Below are 17725 nucleotides of genomic sequence, written 5' to 3'. Positions count from 1 at the left end.
CAGACATGACTAGGCATGATGGATACTGCAGTTCCGGAATGGCTGGAGGGCCCCAGATGTTTTTTTGCCCTGTCTTTTTTTTTTTCTAAGTATTAAAAATAGGTTACATGAAAGTCTGAAGGGAGTTGTGTCTTAGTACTTAAAGTGGAGGGCCACCCTGAAAAACAAAAATACATAAAGATTTAGCCAAAAATCTGAAAAAAAAAAAAAAGAGAATTTTTATTTTTTAAACTTACCAGAAATGCCTGTTGCTAGGCATATCGTCCTAATCTGCCTCTTCCTCCTCCGTGGTGATCTTCGGTCTTCTCTCCTCTGTGCGGCGTCTTCTGGGTAATGGGGCGCTGTGTGTTCTGGGAACTGTTTGTCCCAGAACACAGCTCGCCCCATTCACAAAGCGCTGCGCGACTCACGCATGCGCAGTAGGAAACGGGCAGTGAAGCCGCAAGGCTCCACTGCCTGTTTCCCTTAGTTGAAATGGTGGCGCCCGGACCCGAGAGCCGAGGGATAGGTCAGCCTCGGGCGGCCGACATCGCGGGCGCCCTGGACAGGTAAGTCTGCTTATTAAAAGTCAGCAGCTACAGTGTTTGCAGCTGCTGACTTTTAAAAAAAATTTTTTAAAGCTGGCTCTCCTCTTGAAGTAATATCGTTGATGAATTCATGTACCATTCTAAGTTCCAATCTATCCAAGCACAAAAAATAATATTATTGTCTTCTAAACCCAGAGCCTGAAGTTATAATACTCATCAGCCCGATGCCATCGCCACGAAGAAAAAAATTCCCAAGTAACATTCCACAAGGATTCTGAATCAGATGGGGCAAAGGCTGTTTGAATAAGGGCTCCAGAGTGATAGAGAGATCCCAAGTGGGAAAGATTTGTTTTAATGGGTGGGCTTATCTTCTTGACTGTGTTGCAGAATTTCATTATTAAAGGATCTTTGGCCCATCTCTTGTCACAGCAGAGATTGCCACCAACTGTACCTTTAAATTGCTTAATCCTAATCCTAAATCAAGGTCTGCCTGCAGGAAGTCAAAGAGTTGGGACAAAGAGGGTACATCAGGATTGAAGTTTTGCCATTCGCAAAAGATCTATACTTATTCCAAACCTTGTCACACATATTGTTCTTTGAAGGCTCCTGTGCTTTGAGCAGAGTTAAAACAACTCTGGATGAAAATCCCTAATGATTAAAGCCTCTGTTTCAACATTCTAATATGAAGGTTCAATCTGTGAGGATTCTGATGGGTGTGATGCCTCGAGAGCGAAGAAAGAGTATCAGAGAAATATTTACCAGAGGCTGGACACTAAAAAATATTGCCCTAGGAAATCATGGGTCTCCCTGCAAATATGGCAGGACTGTTATCACTGTTTATTGTTGGTATTGCAAGTCTCAAGAGGTAGATGTGTAATAAACCTCTGCAACTTGGTATTGCTTGCTGTAGCAAAAGGATGCAGTTCAGGAAAGATCCACTGGCCCACAATCCAACTTGTCGGGATCCAAGAATCCTTGGGATAGGTGATCGGCGTCTGTGTTTAAGTGGGTTGGAAGCTAGACTACTTATGACGCGTACACACGATCAAACTATCCGGCGGACTTAGTCTGGCGGACAAACCGCCGTGATGTCCACCGGACTGTCCGGACAAGCGGACCTGCCCACCCACGGGACTTTTCCGGCGGACATAGTCCACCGGACTATCCGCCGTACTTTTGAAATGAACAGACTTGCCCACACACGGAGGAAAGTCTGTTCATTTTGAGCGCGGCTCCAGGTAGCCAGGACTAGCGAAGGAGGTCAATGTCGCCGCCTTCGGCGGTGAGATTGACACGTCGCTGGCCCCATCACCTGGTATGGACTTAAAGGGGAAGCCCTATGCTGAAAAAATGGCATGGGGGTCCCCCCTAGGTCCATATCAGACCCTTATCCGAGCATGCAACCCGGCCGATCAGGAAAGGGAGTGTGGACTTATGGTAAGTAGGGATGAGCCGAACACCCCCCGGTTCGGTTCGCACCAGAACTTTCGAACGGACCCCACGTTCGTTACGAACGTTAGAACCCCATTGAAGTCTATGGGACTCGAATGTTCGAAATGGAAAGTGCTAATTTTAACGGCTAATATGCAAGATATTGTCCTAAAAAGGGTTTGGGGACCTGACTCCTGCCTCAGGGGACATGGGTCAATGCAAAAGAAAGTTTTAAAAACGGCCGTTTTGGCGGGAGCACTGATTTTAATGACGATTAAAGTGAAAAAAAAAAGTGAAATATTCCTTTAAATATGGTGCCTGGGGGGTGTCTGTAGTATGCCTGTGAAGTGCCACGTGTTTCCCGTGTTTAGAACATTCCCTGCACAAAATGACATTAAACGGAAATAACACCATTTAAAACTGCTTGCGGTTTTAATGTTATATCTGGTTCCTGCAATATGGTTGAAAATCATTGAGAAAAATGGCATGGGTAGCCCTCCCTGCCCATTACCAGCCTACTTGGGTCTTGTACGCATATTAAGGGGAACCCTGTACCCATATTAAAAAAAGGAAATGCGTGTGGCCCCCAGGCCCTATATACTCAGAACAGCAGTATACAGGCGGTGCAAACAAGACAGGGACTGTGTAGGTTTGTTGTGTTAAGTTGAATCTGTTTGTAATTTTCAACTGGTACATTTTTAAAGTGTAGCTCCAGTCAAAAAAACTATTTTTAAGCTTTTTGGAAAACATAGGGAAGGGTTATCACCCCTGTATAATTTGTTTTGTCGTCCATCTTTTTTCATCTCACTTGCTGCTGTCTTCTTGCGTTTGCAAGTAGGAGATGTTTGTAAGTTGGATGTTTGAAAGTAGGGGCCTGCCCTATATGCTCTGCAGAAATGGCGGAACAAGGTGTTGGTTTTGCCACAACATTGTAAGCCCTCAAAGTGACTCTTGGTGGGCACTGGAGCGCCCTGCTGTGAACGATTATATCAAGAATTGTAATTACATGCCATTGTTGAACAGTGGTAGAAAAATTGACCTTTGGTGGTTGTGGTGCTGGTGCCACAACACTATAAGTCCTCACCGTTACTCTGGGTGGGCACAGGAAGGGGCCCTCCTGTGAAATATTATATCAAGAATTGTAATTACATGTCCCTGTTAAACAGGGGCAGAAAAATTTGGCCTTAGGCACTGCTGCTGGTGCCACCACACTGCAACCTCTTCCATATACTCTAGTTTTTTTGCTGGAATTAGCCCTGCTGCAAAGCATTGCATCAAAAATTGTACTTAAACGCCCCTGTTAAACAGGGGCAGAAAAATTGGGCCTTAGGCACTGGTGCTGGTGCCATCACACTGCAACCTCTGCCATATACTCTAGTTTTATTGCAGGAATTAGCCCTGCTGCAAAGCATTGCATCAAAAATTGTACTTAAACGCCCCTGTTAAACAGGGGCAGAAAAATTGGGCCTTAGGCACTGGTGCTGGTGCCATCACACTGCAACCTCTGCCATATACTCGAGTTTTATTGCAGGAATTAGCCCTGCTGCAAAGCATTGCATCAAAAATTGTACTTAAACGCCCCTGTTAAACAGGGGCAGAAAAATTGGGCCTTAGGCACTGGTGCTGGTGCCACCACACTGCAACCTCTGCCATATACTCTAGTTTTATTGCAGGAATTAGCCCTGCTGCAAAGCATTGCATCAAAAATTGTACTTAAATGCCCCTGTTAAACAGGGGCAGAAAAATTGGGCCTTAGGCACTGGTGCTGGTGCCACCACACTCCAACCTCTGCCATATACTCTAGTTTTATTGCAGGAATTAGCCCTGCTGCAAAGCATTGCATCAAAAATTGTAATTAAACGCCCCTGTTAAACAGGGGCAGAAAAATTGGGCTGCTGGCATCACCCAGAACCAAAAATGTTCTTCCAACATATCAGCGGAGGAGGAAGAGGATAGACAATCAACATAACAGGACAGTCACTCAGCATCAGCATAGGCAGTCTTGAAGGGATGTGGTATTTAAAAAAAAATTATTCGGTTACATCAGCTTCAGGTGCTTGGTAGCTGTGGGTGATCCAAGACTGATTCATCTTGATGAAGGTCAGTCGATCAACTGATTCGGTGGACAGGCGCACCCTGTGATCGGTAACAAAGCCACCAGCAGCACTGAAGGTGCGTTCCGAAAGAACGCTGGATGCAGGACAGGCCAGTAGCTCAATTGCATACTGTGCAAGCTCTGGCCAGTGATCCATCCTCAAGACCCAGTAAGCCAGAGGATTTTCGGTGGGAAAGGTGTCCAAGTCTGACCTTGCCCCTAGGTATTCCTGCACCATGTAAATTAGACGCTGGCGATGGGTGCTGGAACCAATCATACCTTGGGGCTGCGGACTAAAAAATTGTCTGAAAGCATCAGTCAGACGGCCACCTTCTCCACCGCTCCTTCTGACCGATGCCTCAGCAACACGTTGTCCAGGACCAGGAGTTTGTAACCTCCCAGTCTCTGGGAACGCGTTGCACAGAGCTTTCTGCAAGGCCTCCCGGAGATGTCTCATCCTCTGCTCCTTCTGCGATGGCAAGATAAGGTCGGCAACCTTACCCTTGTACCGTGGATCAAGGAGAGTGGCCAGCCAGTAATGGTCCCTCTCCTTGATCCGAAGAATACGAGGATCCTTCCGCAGGCTTTGCAGGATCAGGGAGGCCATGCAGCGTAGGTTAGCTGAGGCATTCGGTCCGGAGTCCTCTGGGTCACTAAGGACAACATGATCCGCAGCTACCTCCTCCCAGCCACGTACAAGTCCACGTGTTTCTTGGGACTGTAAATCATCCCTATAAGACTGCTGCTGCTGATGCTGAGTGCCAGCCTCCACCTCCATGCTGACACAATCATCCTCCTCCTCCTCTTCCTCCTCCTCACCCTCTTCCTGTGTGATGGGTGGCACAGCAGGAACACTGTCTGGATAAAGGGGGCCTTGAGAGGCAAGGAAGTCCTCCTCTTCCTGCCTCTGTTCTGCCTCAAGTGCCCTGTCCATTATTCCACGCAGCGTATGCTCCAAGAGGTGGACAAGAGGTACAGTGTCACTGATGCATGCACTGTCACTGCTCACCATCCTTGTGGCCTCCTCAAACGGTGACAGGACAGTGCATGCATCCCTGATCATGCCCCACTGGCGTGGTAAGAAAAAACCAAGCTCCCCTGACCCTGTCCTGGTGCCGTAGTCGCACAGGTACTCATTGATGGCCCTCTGCTGCGTGTGCAGCCGCTGCAGCATGGCCAATGTTGAGTTCCATCTGGTGGGCATGTCACATATAAGGCGGTTCTTGGGCAGGTTCAACTCCTTTTGGAGCTCAGCCAGCCGAGCACAGGCATTAAATGATCGGCGGAAATGCACACAGACTTTCCTGGCCTGCTTCAGGACATCATGTAAGCCGGGGTACCTGCCCAAGAACCGCTGCACCACCAGGTTAAGGACGTGAGCTACACAGGGCACATGGGTCAGTTGTCCCTGTCGGAGGGCGGAGAGGAGGTTGGTGCCATTGTCGCAAACCACCATTCCTGGCTTAAGCTGGCGTGGCGTCAACCACCTCTCAGCCTGCCCCTGCAGAGCTGACAAAACATCCGCCCCAGTGTGGCTCCTGTCCCCCAAACAAACCAGCGCAAGCACGGCATGGCATCGTTTTGCCTGCATACTTGCGTAGCCCCTGGAACGCCTACGGAGCACCGCTGGTTCTGAGAACAGAGCACTGGAAGAGGCCATGGAGGAAGAAGAAGAGGAGGGGGTGGAGGAGAGAGGTGTGTCACAACCAATAGTAGCATTTTGGAGGCGTGGTGGCGGAACAACCTCCAACACTACTGCACCTTGTCCTGCATCCTTCCCAGCAGCCAGAAGAGTGACCCAATGGGCCGTGAAAGACAGGTAACGTCCCTGTCCATGCCTGCTGGACCATGAGTCAGCGGTAATATGCACCTTACCGCTGACTGCCCTGTCCAGCGAGGGAAGGACATTGCCTTCCACATGCCGGTAGAGAGACGGAATCGCCTTCCGTGAGAAAAAGTGGCGTTTGGGGACCTGCCACTGAGGAACCGCACACTGTACAAACTCGCGGAAGGGGGCCGAGTCTACCAACTGAAAAGGCAGCAGTTGAAGTGCTAGCAATTTAGCCAAGCTAGCATTCAACCGCTGGGCATGTGGATGGCTGGGAGTAAACTTCTTCCGCCGGTCCAGCAGCTGGGGCAGGGACATTTGCCTGCTATAATCGGACGTGGGTGTACCACTAGCAGAGTTCCCGGAAGCACTTGGCTGTGACACACCTAATTGTACACCTTCATTCCTCTCAGAGCAGGTTTCAGAGAGGATTGAAGGTCTAGTGGGGTTGGAGATGCCAGCTGATGAGGAGCAAGGAGAGGTCCGCTTTGTTCTTTGGTGTGGGTCTTTGAGGTACGCTTGCCAACGAGCTGCATGGCAGGTCAACATATTTCTGGTCAAGCATGTGGTGCCCAAGCGGCTGATGTTTTGGCCACGTGAGATACGCTTGAGACATATGTTGCAAATAGCAGTGGTGCGATCTGATGCACTCGTCTCAAAAAAGGCCCACACCAAGATGCCTGTGGCCAATCATGGCTCTCCTCGCTGCTGGCGCTGCGATTGGCCAAGCATGCGGGGTCACAGTGCATGCTTGGCCAATCATGAGCCAGCAATGCACTGTGCCATCGCAGTGCATTGTGGGCCGCGCGCGCCACACGAATTTTGACGCGAACGGACCAAGAGTTCGGATTTCGCCGAACGGACGAACAGCCAATGTTCGAGTCGAACGTACGTTCGACTCGAACACGAAGCTCATCCCTAATGGTAAGTAATGTTTGGTATGGTAAGCGTGGTATGGGGAGTATGGTAAGCAAGTTTATTGTACGCTCCTTTGGGTCAAGAACACGTAAGTATGCCTGTCTGTATGTACTGCACTTGCTATAAGTAAATGTTGGCTGTGACAGAATTCAAGTGGCAGAAAGTGGTTTTGGTTTACAGTGCCGTAGAGTTTCATGAGTTCAGTGGTGGAACGCTTATTACACTCTTGCCATTACAAATATTTTATGGAAACAATGTTACTATTTACCTTACTGTTACTGAAAATATGTTCAGAATTATGCTGTATACATGTGACATTTTTATTTTTTCCAACAGGCTGTCTTGGCAATTGCTTCATGGTCTGTGTTTGCTTTCCTCAGCTTTGGGATATCCCTCGTCAGCTACTTTGTGATATCATATGTAACCACTCTGCAATCTGCATATCAAACCAGCATGCAATATTTTAACTATCTGGGTAAAACACTTAATAAAGTCTTTTCTGTTTTATTAGGTTACCAAGTGAGCAGCCTTTTCTTATATACAGTGCATCCGGAAAGTATTCACAGCGCTTCACTTTTTCCTCATTTTGTTATGTTATAGCCTAAAGCCCCATACACACGATCAGAAATTCTGCCAGCAAAAGTCGTGAGCTTTTGGTCAGAAATTCCGATCATGTGAATGCTCCATCGGACTTTTGCTGGCAGAATTCCAACCAGCAAAAGATTGAGAGCAGGTTCTCTATTTTTTGGTCAGAAAATGTTCCGATTGTCTGTACAAATTCCAACATGCAAAAATCCTACGCATGCTCTTAAACAATTCGACGCATGCTCGGAAGCACTGAACACTTTCTTGGCTCGTCGTAGTGTTGTACGTCACTGCGTTATTGACGGTCGAAAGTTCATAGAACTTTTGTGTGACCGTGTGTATGCAAGCCAAGCTTGAGCGGAATTCCGTCGGAAAAACCATCCAAGATTTTTCTGACGGAAAATCCGTTCGTGTGTACAGGGCATTATTCTGAAATGGATTAAATTATTTTCCTCAAAATTCTACAAACAATACACCATAATAAAAATGTGAAAGAAGTTTGCTTGAAATCTTTGCAAATTTAATAAAAATAAACAACAAAAGAAATCCCATGTACATTCAGTTGTGTGAACAAGTATTTACCCCCTTTTCTGGTTTAAATTTTTTGCATATTTGTCACACTTAAATGACTCAGATAATCAAACTAATTTTATTATTACACAAAGATAACCCAAGTAATTACAAAATGCCGTTTTTAAATGATGGTTTAATTTATTAAGGCAAAAAAGCTGTCCAAACCTGCCTGTCTTTATGTGAAAAAGCAATTGCCCCTAAACCTAATAACTGGTTGTGCCACCTTTGGCAGCATCAAGCGTTTGCAATAACTGGCAATGAGTCTGTCACATTGCTGTGGTGCAATTTTGGCCCACTCTTCTTTGCAGAATTGTTTTAATTCAGCCACATTTCCAGCATGAACGGGCTTTGACTAGGCCACTCCAAAACCTAACCTTGCTGTTGTGTTTCGGATCATTGTCCTGCTGCATAACCCAAGTGCACTTGAGCTTGAGGTCACAAACTGATGGCCGGACATTCTTCTTTAGGACCTCAGAATTCATGGTTCCATTAATTATGGTAAGTCGTTCAGGTCCTGAAGCTGCAAAGCAGCCCTAGAGCATCACGTTACCACCACCATGTCTGACTGTCGGTATGATGTAATTGTTATGAAATGCTGTAAGTTTTGGAGATAAAATGTTTTTGGTCAGCAGTGGCTTTAGCCTTGGAACTCTCCCATGGATGACATTTTTGCCCAGTCTCTTTCTTATTGTTGAATCATGAACACTGACCTTACCTGAGGCAAGTGAGGCCTGCAGTTCTTTAGATGTTGTTCTGGGTTATTTTATGACCTCCTGGATGAGTCGTCTTCATGCTCTTGGAGTAATTTTTGTAGGCCTGCCACTTTTGGGAAGGTTCATCACTGTTCCAAGTTATCTCATTTGTGGATAATGACTCTCCCCGTGGGTCACCGGAGTTCCAAAGCCTTAGAAATGGTTTTTAAACCCTCCCTAAGATACATGTAAATTTGTTTGTTTCTAATCTGTTTTTTAATTTTTTTAGATTGCGGCATGATGTGTGGCTTTTTGTGATCTGTTAGCATGCTTAAAGGGGTTGTAGCGAGTGATACAGTCGGCGGCCATTGTACACGGGATCACACCCACAAGTTAACCCCCTTGGGAGAGAGCTTCCCAGAGGAGGGGTTAGCTTTTGCGGGGAGGAGCCGAGACAGCCGCTGAGGGATCCCAGAAAACGAGGTTCGGGGCCACTCTGTGCAAAATGAACTGCACAGTGGAGGTAAGTATATGTTTGTTATTTAAAAAAAAAAATTAAACCTTTACAACCCCTTTAACTTGTTCAGACAGCTTCTATTTATGTGATTCAACAGGTCTGGCAGTAATCAGGCCTGGGTGTGGCAAGTGAAATTTAACTCAGTTTTCCAAAAAATTGTGCTTAATCACAGTTTATTCATGATTCTGCATGGGGGGGGGGGGGGGTTGCTTTTTCACATAGGGCCAGGCAGGTTTGAACAGCTTTTTTCCCTTAATAAATGAAATAATAATTTAAAAACTGCAGCTTGGATTTACTCGGATTATCTTTGTGTAATATTAAAATTAGTTTGATAATCTGAATTATTTAAGTGTGAGAAATATGCCAAAAAAAAAAAAAAAACAGCAAGGGGCAAATACTTTTTCACAGGGCTGTAAGTATTCACAGCCTCAATACTTTGTTGAAGCACCTTTGGCACCATTTACAGCCTGAAGTCTTTTTGAGTATAATGCTACAAGTTTGGCACACCTGTTTTGTGCATTTTCTCCCATTCTTCTTTGTAGGACCTCTCAAGCTCCGTCAAGTTGGATGGAGAGTGTCAGTGCACAACCATTCTCAGATCTATCCAGAGATGTTCAATCGAGGTAAAGTGTGGGCCACGTAAGGACATTCACAGATTTGTCCTGTAGCTATTATTTTGTTATCTTGGCTGTGTGCTTAGGGTCTATGTCCTGTTTAAAAACGAACCTTCATCCCAGTCTGAGGTCCAGAGTGCTCTGGAGCACGTTTTCATCAAGGAAGTCTCTGTACATTGCTGCATTCATCTTTCCTTCGATCCTGACTAGTCTCCCAGTTCCTGCCACTAAAAAACATCCCCACAGCATGATGCTGCCACCACCATGCTTCACTGTAGGGATGGTATTGGTCAGGTGATAAGCGGTGCCTGGTTTACTCCAGACATGATCCTTGCCATCCAGGCCAAAGAGTTCAAACTTTGTTTCATCAGAGCAGAGAATTTTGTTTCTCTTCTTTAAGGTTGAACTGGATGGACTTTTTTCAACCTGACTATGTAACTATGGTCTGAGAGTCCTTCAGAAGCCTTTTGGCAAACTCCAGCTGGGCTGTCATGTGCCTTTAACTGAGGAGTGCCTTCTGTCTGGCCACTGTACCATACATACCTGAGTTCAATTTTAAGTGTCATGGCAAAGGCTGTGAATACTTATGTACATGTGATTTTTGCATTTTTTTATTTTTGATAAATTTGCAAAGATTTCAAATAAACTTCTTTCACATCGGGTATTGTTTGCAGAATTTTGAGGACGATAATAAATTGAATCCATTTTGGAATAAGGCTGTAACATAACAAAATGTGAAAAAAAGTGAAGCGCTGTGAATACTTTCCAAATGCACTGTATACAGGGAGTAAAATAAGTATTGAACACATCACTATTTTGCTAGGTAAATATATTTCTAAAGGTGCTATTAACATGGAATTTTCACCACATGTCGGTAACAACCCATGCAATCCATACATACAAAGAGACCAAAACAAATACGTTCAAAAATGAAGTTATGTGTAATAAAATGGAATGCCACAGGGAAAAATTATTAAACATGCTAACTGAAATGTAATAGTACAAAATCCTTTGTTGGTAATGACAGCCTCAAGATGCCTCCTGTATGGAGAAACTAGTCGCATGCATTGCTTAGGTGTGATTTTGGCCCATTCTTCCATACAGTCTTGAAATCTTCTGTGAACTCTAAAGTTTAGTTGTTTCTAGGGCTGTTACTGATTCAAATTTTTGTATTCGATTAATCGGTTTTCTTTTTAATCGACTAATTTTCGATTAATTATAATGCACATACAGGTCCAACTACTTTTAGCTGATCTCCTTGCATTGCATCTCTGCATTAGTCAATGGTAAATGTGGTATACACTATATACAATCACCTGACACTAGTTCGTTTCCACAATCCATGACTTAACTTCACAGTTCACACAAATATGTTTTAAATTCAAACTGTAGCACTGACGTAAGTAATTTTTTTTCCACAGTAGCGTGACAATCCCTCCACCTCCAGTCTAACTAATCACTCTCACCTTATGGCATGGACCCCTGAGCAAACAGGTGGTCATGCAAGCGGGTATCAAAAGATCTAGGTGCTCACCGCTTAAGTATAAGATTACATTTTTGTGTTCAAACACAAACAACTCACATGAACATGATAAAAACACAGCATGTAAAGCCGACAATCATGTTAGTTCCATAGGGTAACAGCGGGTGACGTCATGCGTAGCTTCTCCCCCGTAAGCGTTACGTTCAATCAGAACTTCAACATCACAAGACTCCACCCCCCTTCCCTTTGTTAGCAGACAGAGGCACTTAAGGAAGGGTGGAGTAGTCCGGTGACGTCATGTACATAGACGTAACCGTACCAATCTCCGACGGAACTCCCTGAAAACCTGGAAGCCGGTGGAGAGGTGAGTACCGATCAAAAGAATTTTGATCGATTAAAAAAATGAATGCTTAATCGAGGAATTAACTTTAATTTCCACAGCCCTAATTGTTTCCATAGATTTTCTATTGGATTCAAGTCAGGTGATTGCCTGGGCCATTCTAGCAGTTTTATTTTCTTTCTTTGAAAATAATTGAGTTTCCTTGGCCTTGTGTTTGGGATCATTGTCTTGCTGAAATGTCCACACTCGTTTTATATTCATCATCCTGGTGGATGGCAGCAGATTTTTTTTTTATCAATAATGTCTTGGTACATTTTTCCATTCATCCTTCAACAATATGAAGTTTGCCAGTACTGTATGCTGAAAAACAGCCCCACAGCCTAATGTGCCCACCTCCAAACTTCACTGTTGGTATGGTGTTTTTTGGGTGATGTGCAGTGCTATTTGACTGCCAAACATGGTGTGTATTATGGCATCCAAAGAGTTACATTTTGGTCTCATCTTACTATACTATATTCTCCTAGCATTTCACAGGCCTTTCTAAATGTTGTGCAGCAAACTTTAAACGTGCCTCAACATGCTTTAACTTCAGCAATGGAGTCTTGACTGGTGAGCGTGTATACATGCCATGGTGGTTAAGTGCATTACTTATTGTTTTCTTTGAAAAAATTGTACCTGCTAAATCCATTTTTTTCTGAATGATCCACAGGTGGTCCTTGGGTCTTGGACAACTCTTCTGATAATTCCTTTTACTCCTCTGTCAGAAATCTTGTAAGGAGCACCTGGTCGTGGCCAGATTTATGGTGAAATTATGTTTTTTCCACTTCTGTATTATGGCCCCAATGGTGCTCACTGGAAACAATGTCATCAGTATATTTAGCAACAATAAGGTTGTGAAGGTAGTGCTAGAGCTCTTTGCTTTTACCCAGAATTAGATGTGTCGTGTGTGACACCTTGGTAGTGAGACACCTTTTTATAGGCCATGAGTTGAGACTGAACCAGCTGGTATTAATTTGCACTGACAAGGGGCAGGATTGCTTTAGAATTACTGATAGATTTCAGCTGGTGTCTTGGCTTTCCATGCCTTTTTGCACTTCCCTTTCTTTATGTGTTCAATACTTTTTCCCTGTGTCATATAGGATTCTTTCATCTTACAAAAGCTGCCTTAGCTTTTAAAAAAATATAAAATATGTGCCTTGTGTAACTGAACAAATGGTATTAAGAATGTTTCTACAATCATAACAGCCTATGTAGCTGCTATGAGGTGTGGGACAAATTACTTCACTTTAAAAATCAGTAAGGTGATTCCTTTGTACAGTAAAGGCATGCCTGGTGCAAGGATTTTTGACACCCTAGGCAAAACCAAATGTTGCCGGCCCCCTGCTGACTCCACCCCCTTTCCCCTGCCCATCTATACGCATACCTCCCAACTTTTGAACTTGAGAATAAGGGACTTCAGGGAGATGCTCGCTGCAGAAAAAGGTGGGTGTCACCAAACATGATGGTGGGAGGGGCTTAAGAGCCATGCTTAGACAAAACCTGGGCTCCCTTGTACCTATAAAGAATGACTCCTGTGCCACAAGCTGGAGCGTCAAGGATAAACATATAAACCTTAACACAATCAATTAGAAATTTACATCCAATACATCTGGTTTTGTATATACTAAAAATAGGCAGAGAGCCTAAAATAGAGGATCATGAAGGAGCCGAGGAACCCTGGGATAGAGCTAAAGAATAAGTGCTACAGTATGAACCAACCCTTAGTGAGTGAAAGGGAAGGATCACCATGGTATATCAATGAAAAGAAGGGGGATCACTATGGTACTTGAAAGAAAGGAAAGAATGATCACTATGGTACATGGAAGAAAGGAAGGAGGGATCAATATGGTACATGGAAGACAGAAAGGATCCCTATGGTACATGGAAGAAGGGATCACTATGGTACATGGAAGAAATTAAGGGGGGATCACTATGGTACATGGAAGACAGGATGGATCACTATGGTCCATGGAAGAAAGGAAGGAAGGGATCACTATGGTACATGGAAGGCAAGAAGGATCACTATGATACATGGAAGAAGGGAAGTATCACTATGGCACATGGAAGGCAGGAAGGATCACTATAACACCTGGAAGGCAGAAAGGATCACTATGCCACATGGAAGGCAGGAAGGATCACTATGGTACTTGGAAGAAAGGACGGAAGGATCACTATGGTACATGGAAGAAAGGAAGTTGGGATCACTATGGTACATGGAAGAAAGGAAGTTGGGACCACTATGGTACATGGAAGACAAGAACGATCACTATCGTACATGGAAGAAAGGAAGAAGGGATCACTATGGTACATGGAATGCAAAAGGATCACTATGGTACATGGAAGAAAGAAAGGATCACTATGGTACACGGAAGAAATTATGTTGGGATCACTATGGTACATGGAAGGCAGGAAGGAAGGATCGCTATCGCACATGGAAGGCAGAAAGGAAGGACCACTATGGCACACGGAAGGCAGGAAGGATCACCATGGTACATGAAAGGCAGGAAGGACCACTATGGCACATAGAAGGCAGGAAAAAAGGATCACTATGATACATGGAAGGCTGGAAGACTATGGCACATGGAAGGCAGTGGGGACATGGAAGGAGGTGAGGCAGACCTAGCCTAACTCCTCCTCACACAGGAAATACAGCAGGCGGGGGATGTGCACACTGCAGCAGGCGAGCAGTGGGTGGGTGAGTGAGCGATGGAGGTGGGGGCACTGAACGAGGTTGCGGCGCCCTCGACTGACGTGCGCTCTAGGCTGGTGCCTACCTTGTCTATGGGTAGCACCGACCCTGAGTAAAGGTGCATGTCTTTGTCAGCACTGATGTTGCTACTTTATACTCATTTCAATACTAAAACTCTAACTCTAAAAAATACGTAAAACTTTTGGATTAAAAAAAATCAGTAGGGGGCAGCAGGATTTTACTGACTTGCATAGTACCCTTTCTTTCTCCCAAAAAATCTTTGGGTACCATGAGGGGTGTATTTATAAGGGGAAAGAAATGCAAAGCTTTCCCCAGCAATCTACAAATGCTGGCAAAATCAAATGTTTCTAGGCTACTTTCTCCCCAGTTCAGATGTTCTTCATAAGAATAGAGTGGATCAGGAAAATACCACATTATAGCCCTTTATGGAGCTGATGATTATAGGAATAAATACTTCTCCTAATCATACAATACAGGACACAGGAATGGATTCTTAGGCCTTCAAGTGACACTGGCAAAATCATTGCTGGGACTGCCCTCCCCTGTGTGTCCATACAACCCTTCTCATTCCACAAGGCTCCAGTTTTTGCTAGTGTCCTTAGGTCTCCTTCACAATGTCCTGCCTTGAAGGCATATCAAACCATTTCTTTTTAGGGTGGTCCTTCTATGGCAGTGGTGCCAAACCCATGGCCTGTGACCTCAAACCAGGCAAGCACATGCCCATGCTTTGGGATGGCAGGTCGGCAAGCCCAGATCGTGATCAATGGGTTACCAATTCATCATTCCAGAGCATCAGAATACATGGAGCTGGCAGCAGAGAAAGCAGGTGGCCATGGAGGGAGCAGGAGCCACATAAGCCGATGCTTCCTCTGTAGTGCCGGCAGAATGATACCAAGTGAGCTTTGCGTGGGACCTTTCTAGCAGCCTAGAGAGTGATGTCAGCAGAAGCTGGAAGAGGAAAAGGTCAATGTATTAATCACTTACTTACTGGGCAGCTAAACCCCCCTCCTGCCCAGACCAATTTTCAGCTTTTAGCGCTGTCACTCTGTGAACGACAATTGCGCGGTCATGCAACACTGTACCCAAATGAAAGTTTTATAATTTTTCCCCCAAAAATACATTTTTTTTTGTTGGTGGTATTCACCTCTAGGTTATTTTTTGTTAAAAAAAATGAAAAAAGACCGAAATTTAAGAAAAAAAATACAATACCGTTTTATATTTTGTTAATATTTTGCAAACAGGTAATTTTTCCCCTTTTATGTATGCTGATGAGGCTGCAATGATGGGCACTAGTAGGTGGCACTGATTGGTGGCATTGGGCACTAAGAGGTGGCACTGATAGCTGGCAGTGATGTGCACTTATGGGCACTGGTGACACTGATTGGCACTGCTAGGTGGCACTGATTGGCACCACTGGTGGGCATTTATAAGTGGCACTGATTGTTGGCACTGGCAGGCGGTACTGGTGGGAACAGATGAGGCGGCTTCACCTCTTCCTCTTCGGGACCGACGTCCCTTGCACTGAAGCCGGCGATCAGCTTTTTTTTTCTCCTCACACTGAAAAAAACCCCATAAAACATCTTCTGTCATTTGCTGACAGCTGCTCACGTGGTAAGGGGCCGGGAACTCCAATCTGTGATCACCCGAGTCCCATTGACTCGGTGATCACAGCGCGCCCTGCAGGGGGCGCGCGGGGAGTGTGCAAAGGGGAGGACATCTTAAGTATATCCGTGCTGTAGCCGTCATCCGGCTATAGTGTGGATCTGAAGGGGTTAAACATCAAATACACTGCACTATTGCAACGGCATATTGTCACTTTTAACAAAGGGTTGTTAGGCTGCTTTTACTCTGATCCACAGGTGCAGCGCAGTGCACCTGCCGCTTTCCTGACAGTTAGTTGCACTGAGACTTCTATTATATCCTGCTGGTTTGGTGCGCTTTCTGAAAGTGCACCAAGACTTCTGAATGCAGGAGTTTGCATGACAAAACTCCAGTGTATTGACCTTCCAGGGTTCTGGACCTACAGAAAACTTTCTCAAAAATTGTAAGTATCGTTTCAAATTAAACCTTTCTTATGTTTTTAGGGGCAATGGTAAATTCCATCGACAGCGTATATATGTGGCTTATCTTGCTGTTGGGTGTACTTGTAAGCATCATTCCTTCTGTCTTCTGCCGCATATTGAACAGACTAGTCCTTAATAGAAGCCATTTGGTAAGTCAAGTCAAGATGTTATTGTATATGAGCATAACAACAAGTATAAGTCTACAGCATGCAAAGTTAAATTTTATTGTATAATTAAATAAAAGACAGCCTACTTGGGAAACTGATCTTTTATGGAAGGTGGTGGCTCAAAGATCCAGGCTTACTTTCAGTCTTGCACAGTTATACAGGTTCTTTGCCTGTATTGAAAATATGTATTCTGATGACACTGCACATTAAGCTACTCACAGAAGCTGCAGCAAGTCATATAAAGCTCCTGTAGTTTCCTAGCTGAAGGGCATCCAGCTTCAACTATCCCTTTAAATCTATGATCTATCAGGTCATCCAGATCCTTCTCCACCATTGATTTCCCCAGTTGTACCCCCCTAGTATGTATGATACATGCATGCATACATGTATTAAGCCCCCAAATACATAACTTGGGAGCTAAAAACATGCATGTAAAGGTTGTAAAAGTGAGTGTACAGAATAGATTTTACCAGACTTGGTGCTTATTAGAGAACCAAGGCTAGCAACCTTAGGTGTGGTCTGCATCAGTAAGGACCAAAATGGTATCATTGGGTTTAATAGTAATGTCAAAAGACTGAGATTTGTCATGTACCAAGTCCTTAAAAACAGATACGGTATAATCTTCTTCAGCCTCAGCTGATTGTGTAAAAGCTAGACATGTGCAAAATGGAAAAATTCCTTTAGTTTTTTTAGGGTATATTTGTTATGTTACTAATTAAATTTTGTTATTCATTTTTGGAATGAATTTAGTTTCATATAGTTTTATTTAGTTTATCCATTTTCGAAACAAATTTAGAATTTTTGGAACGATTAGAATTTGCATCAGTTGTTAATTGATCGAATAAAATAGCTGGTTGTTAAGATGGGGCGGCAAGCCAGCCGCCACGTCCTTAACAACTCATCACTCCTCATGACTGTAAACAAAACAATTGCTGGCAATTAAAAATTGTGAAAAAAAAAATGCGTGGGGGTCCCCTCAATCTATACCAGGCCATTTGGCTCTGGTATTGATTTTAACAGGGCCCCCCAAATTCATACCAGACCCTTAACCGAGCATGCAGCCTGGCAGGCCAGGAAAGAGGGGAGCGAATGAGTGCCCCCCTCCTGAACCATACCAGGCCACATGCCCTTAACATAGGGGGG

At 44.5% G+C, this 17725-nt stretch overlaps 1 protein-coding gene across 5 annotated transcripts in view; it reads left to right on the top strand.

Moving 5' to 3' along the window:
• Window positions 1-17725, top strand: part of LOC143974510 (phospholipid-transporting ATPase IK-like) — a 293505-nt gene that overhangs the window by 263984 nt on the left and 11796 nt on the right. For all 5 annotated transcript variants that reach the window (XM_077475984.1, XM_077475987.1, XM_077475985.1 and 2 more), the window contains 2 exons: window positions 7136-7274; window positions 16437-16564. In XM_077475984.1, the coding sequence (XP_077332110.1) occupies window positions 7136-7274; window positions 16437-16564 (267 nt within the window). The remainder of the gene's footprint in view (window positions 1-7135; window positions 7275-16436; window positions 16565-17725) is intronic.

Source organism: Lithobates pipiens, unplaced genomic scaffold, assembly GCF_037356315.1.
Source record: "Lithobates pipiens isolate NorthernLeopardFrog02 unplaced genomic scaffold, aLitPip1_a1.2 Scaffold_13, whole genome shotgun sequence".
Lineage (NCBI taxonomy): Eukaryota > Metazoa > Chordata > Amphibia > Anura > Ranidae > Lithobates > Lithobates pipiens.
This window is presented reverse-complemented; position numbering and strand designations above follow the sequence as displayed.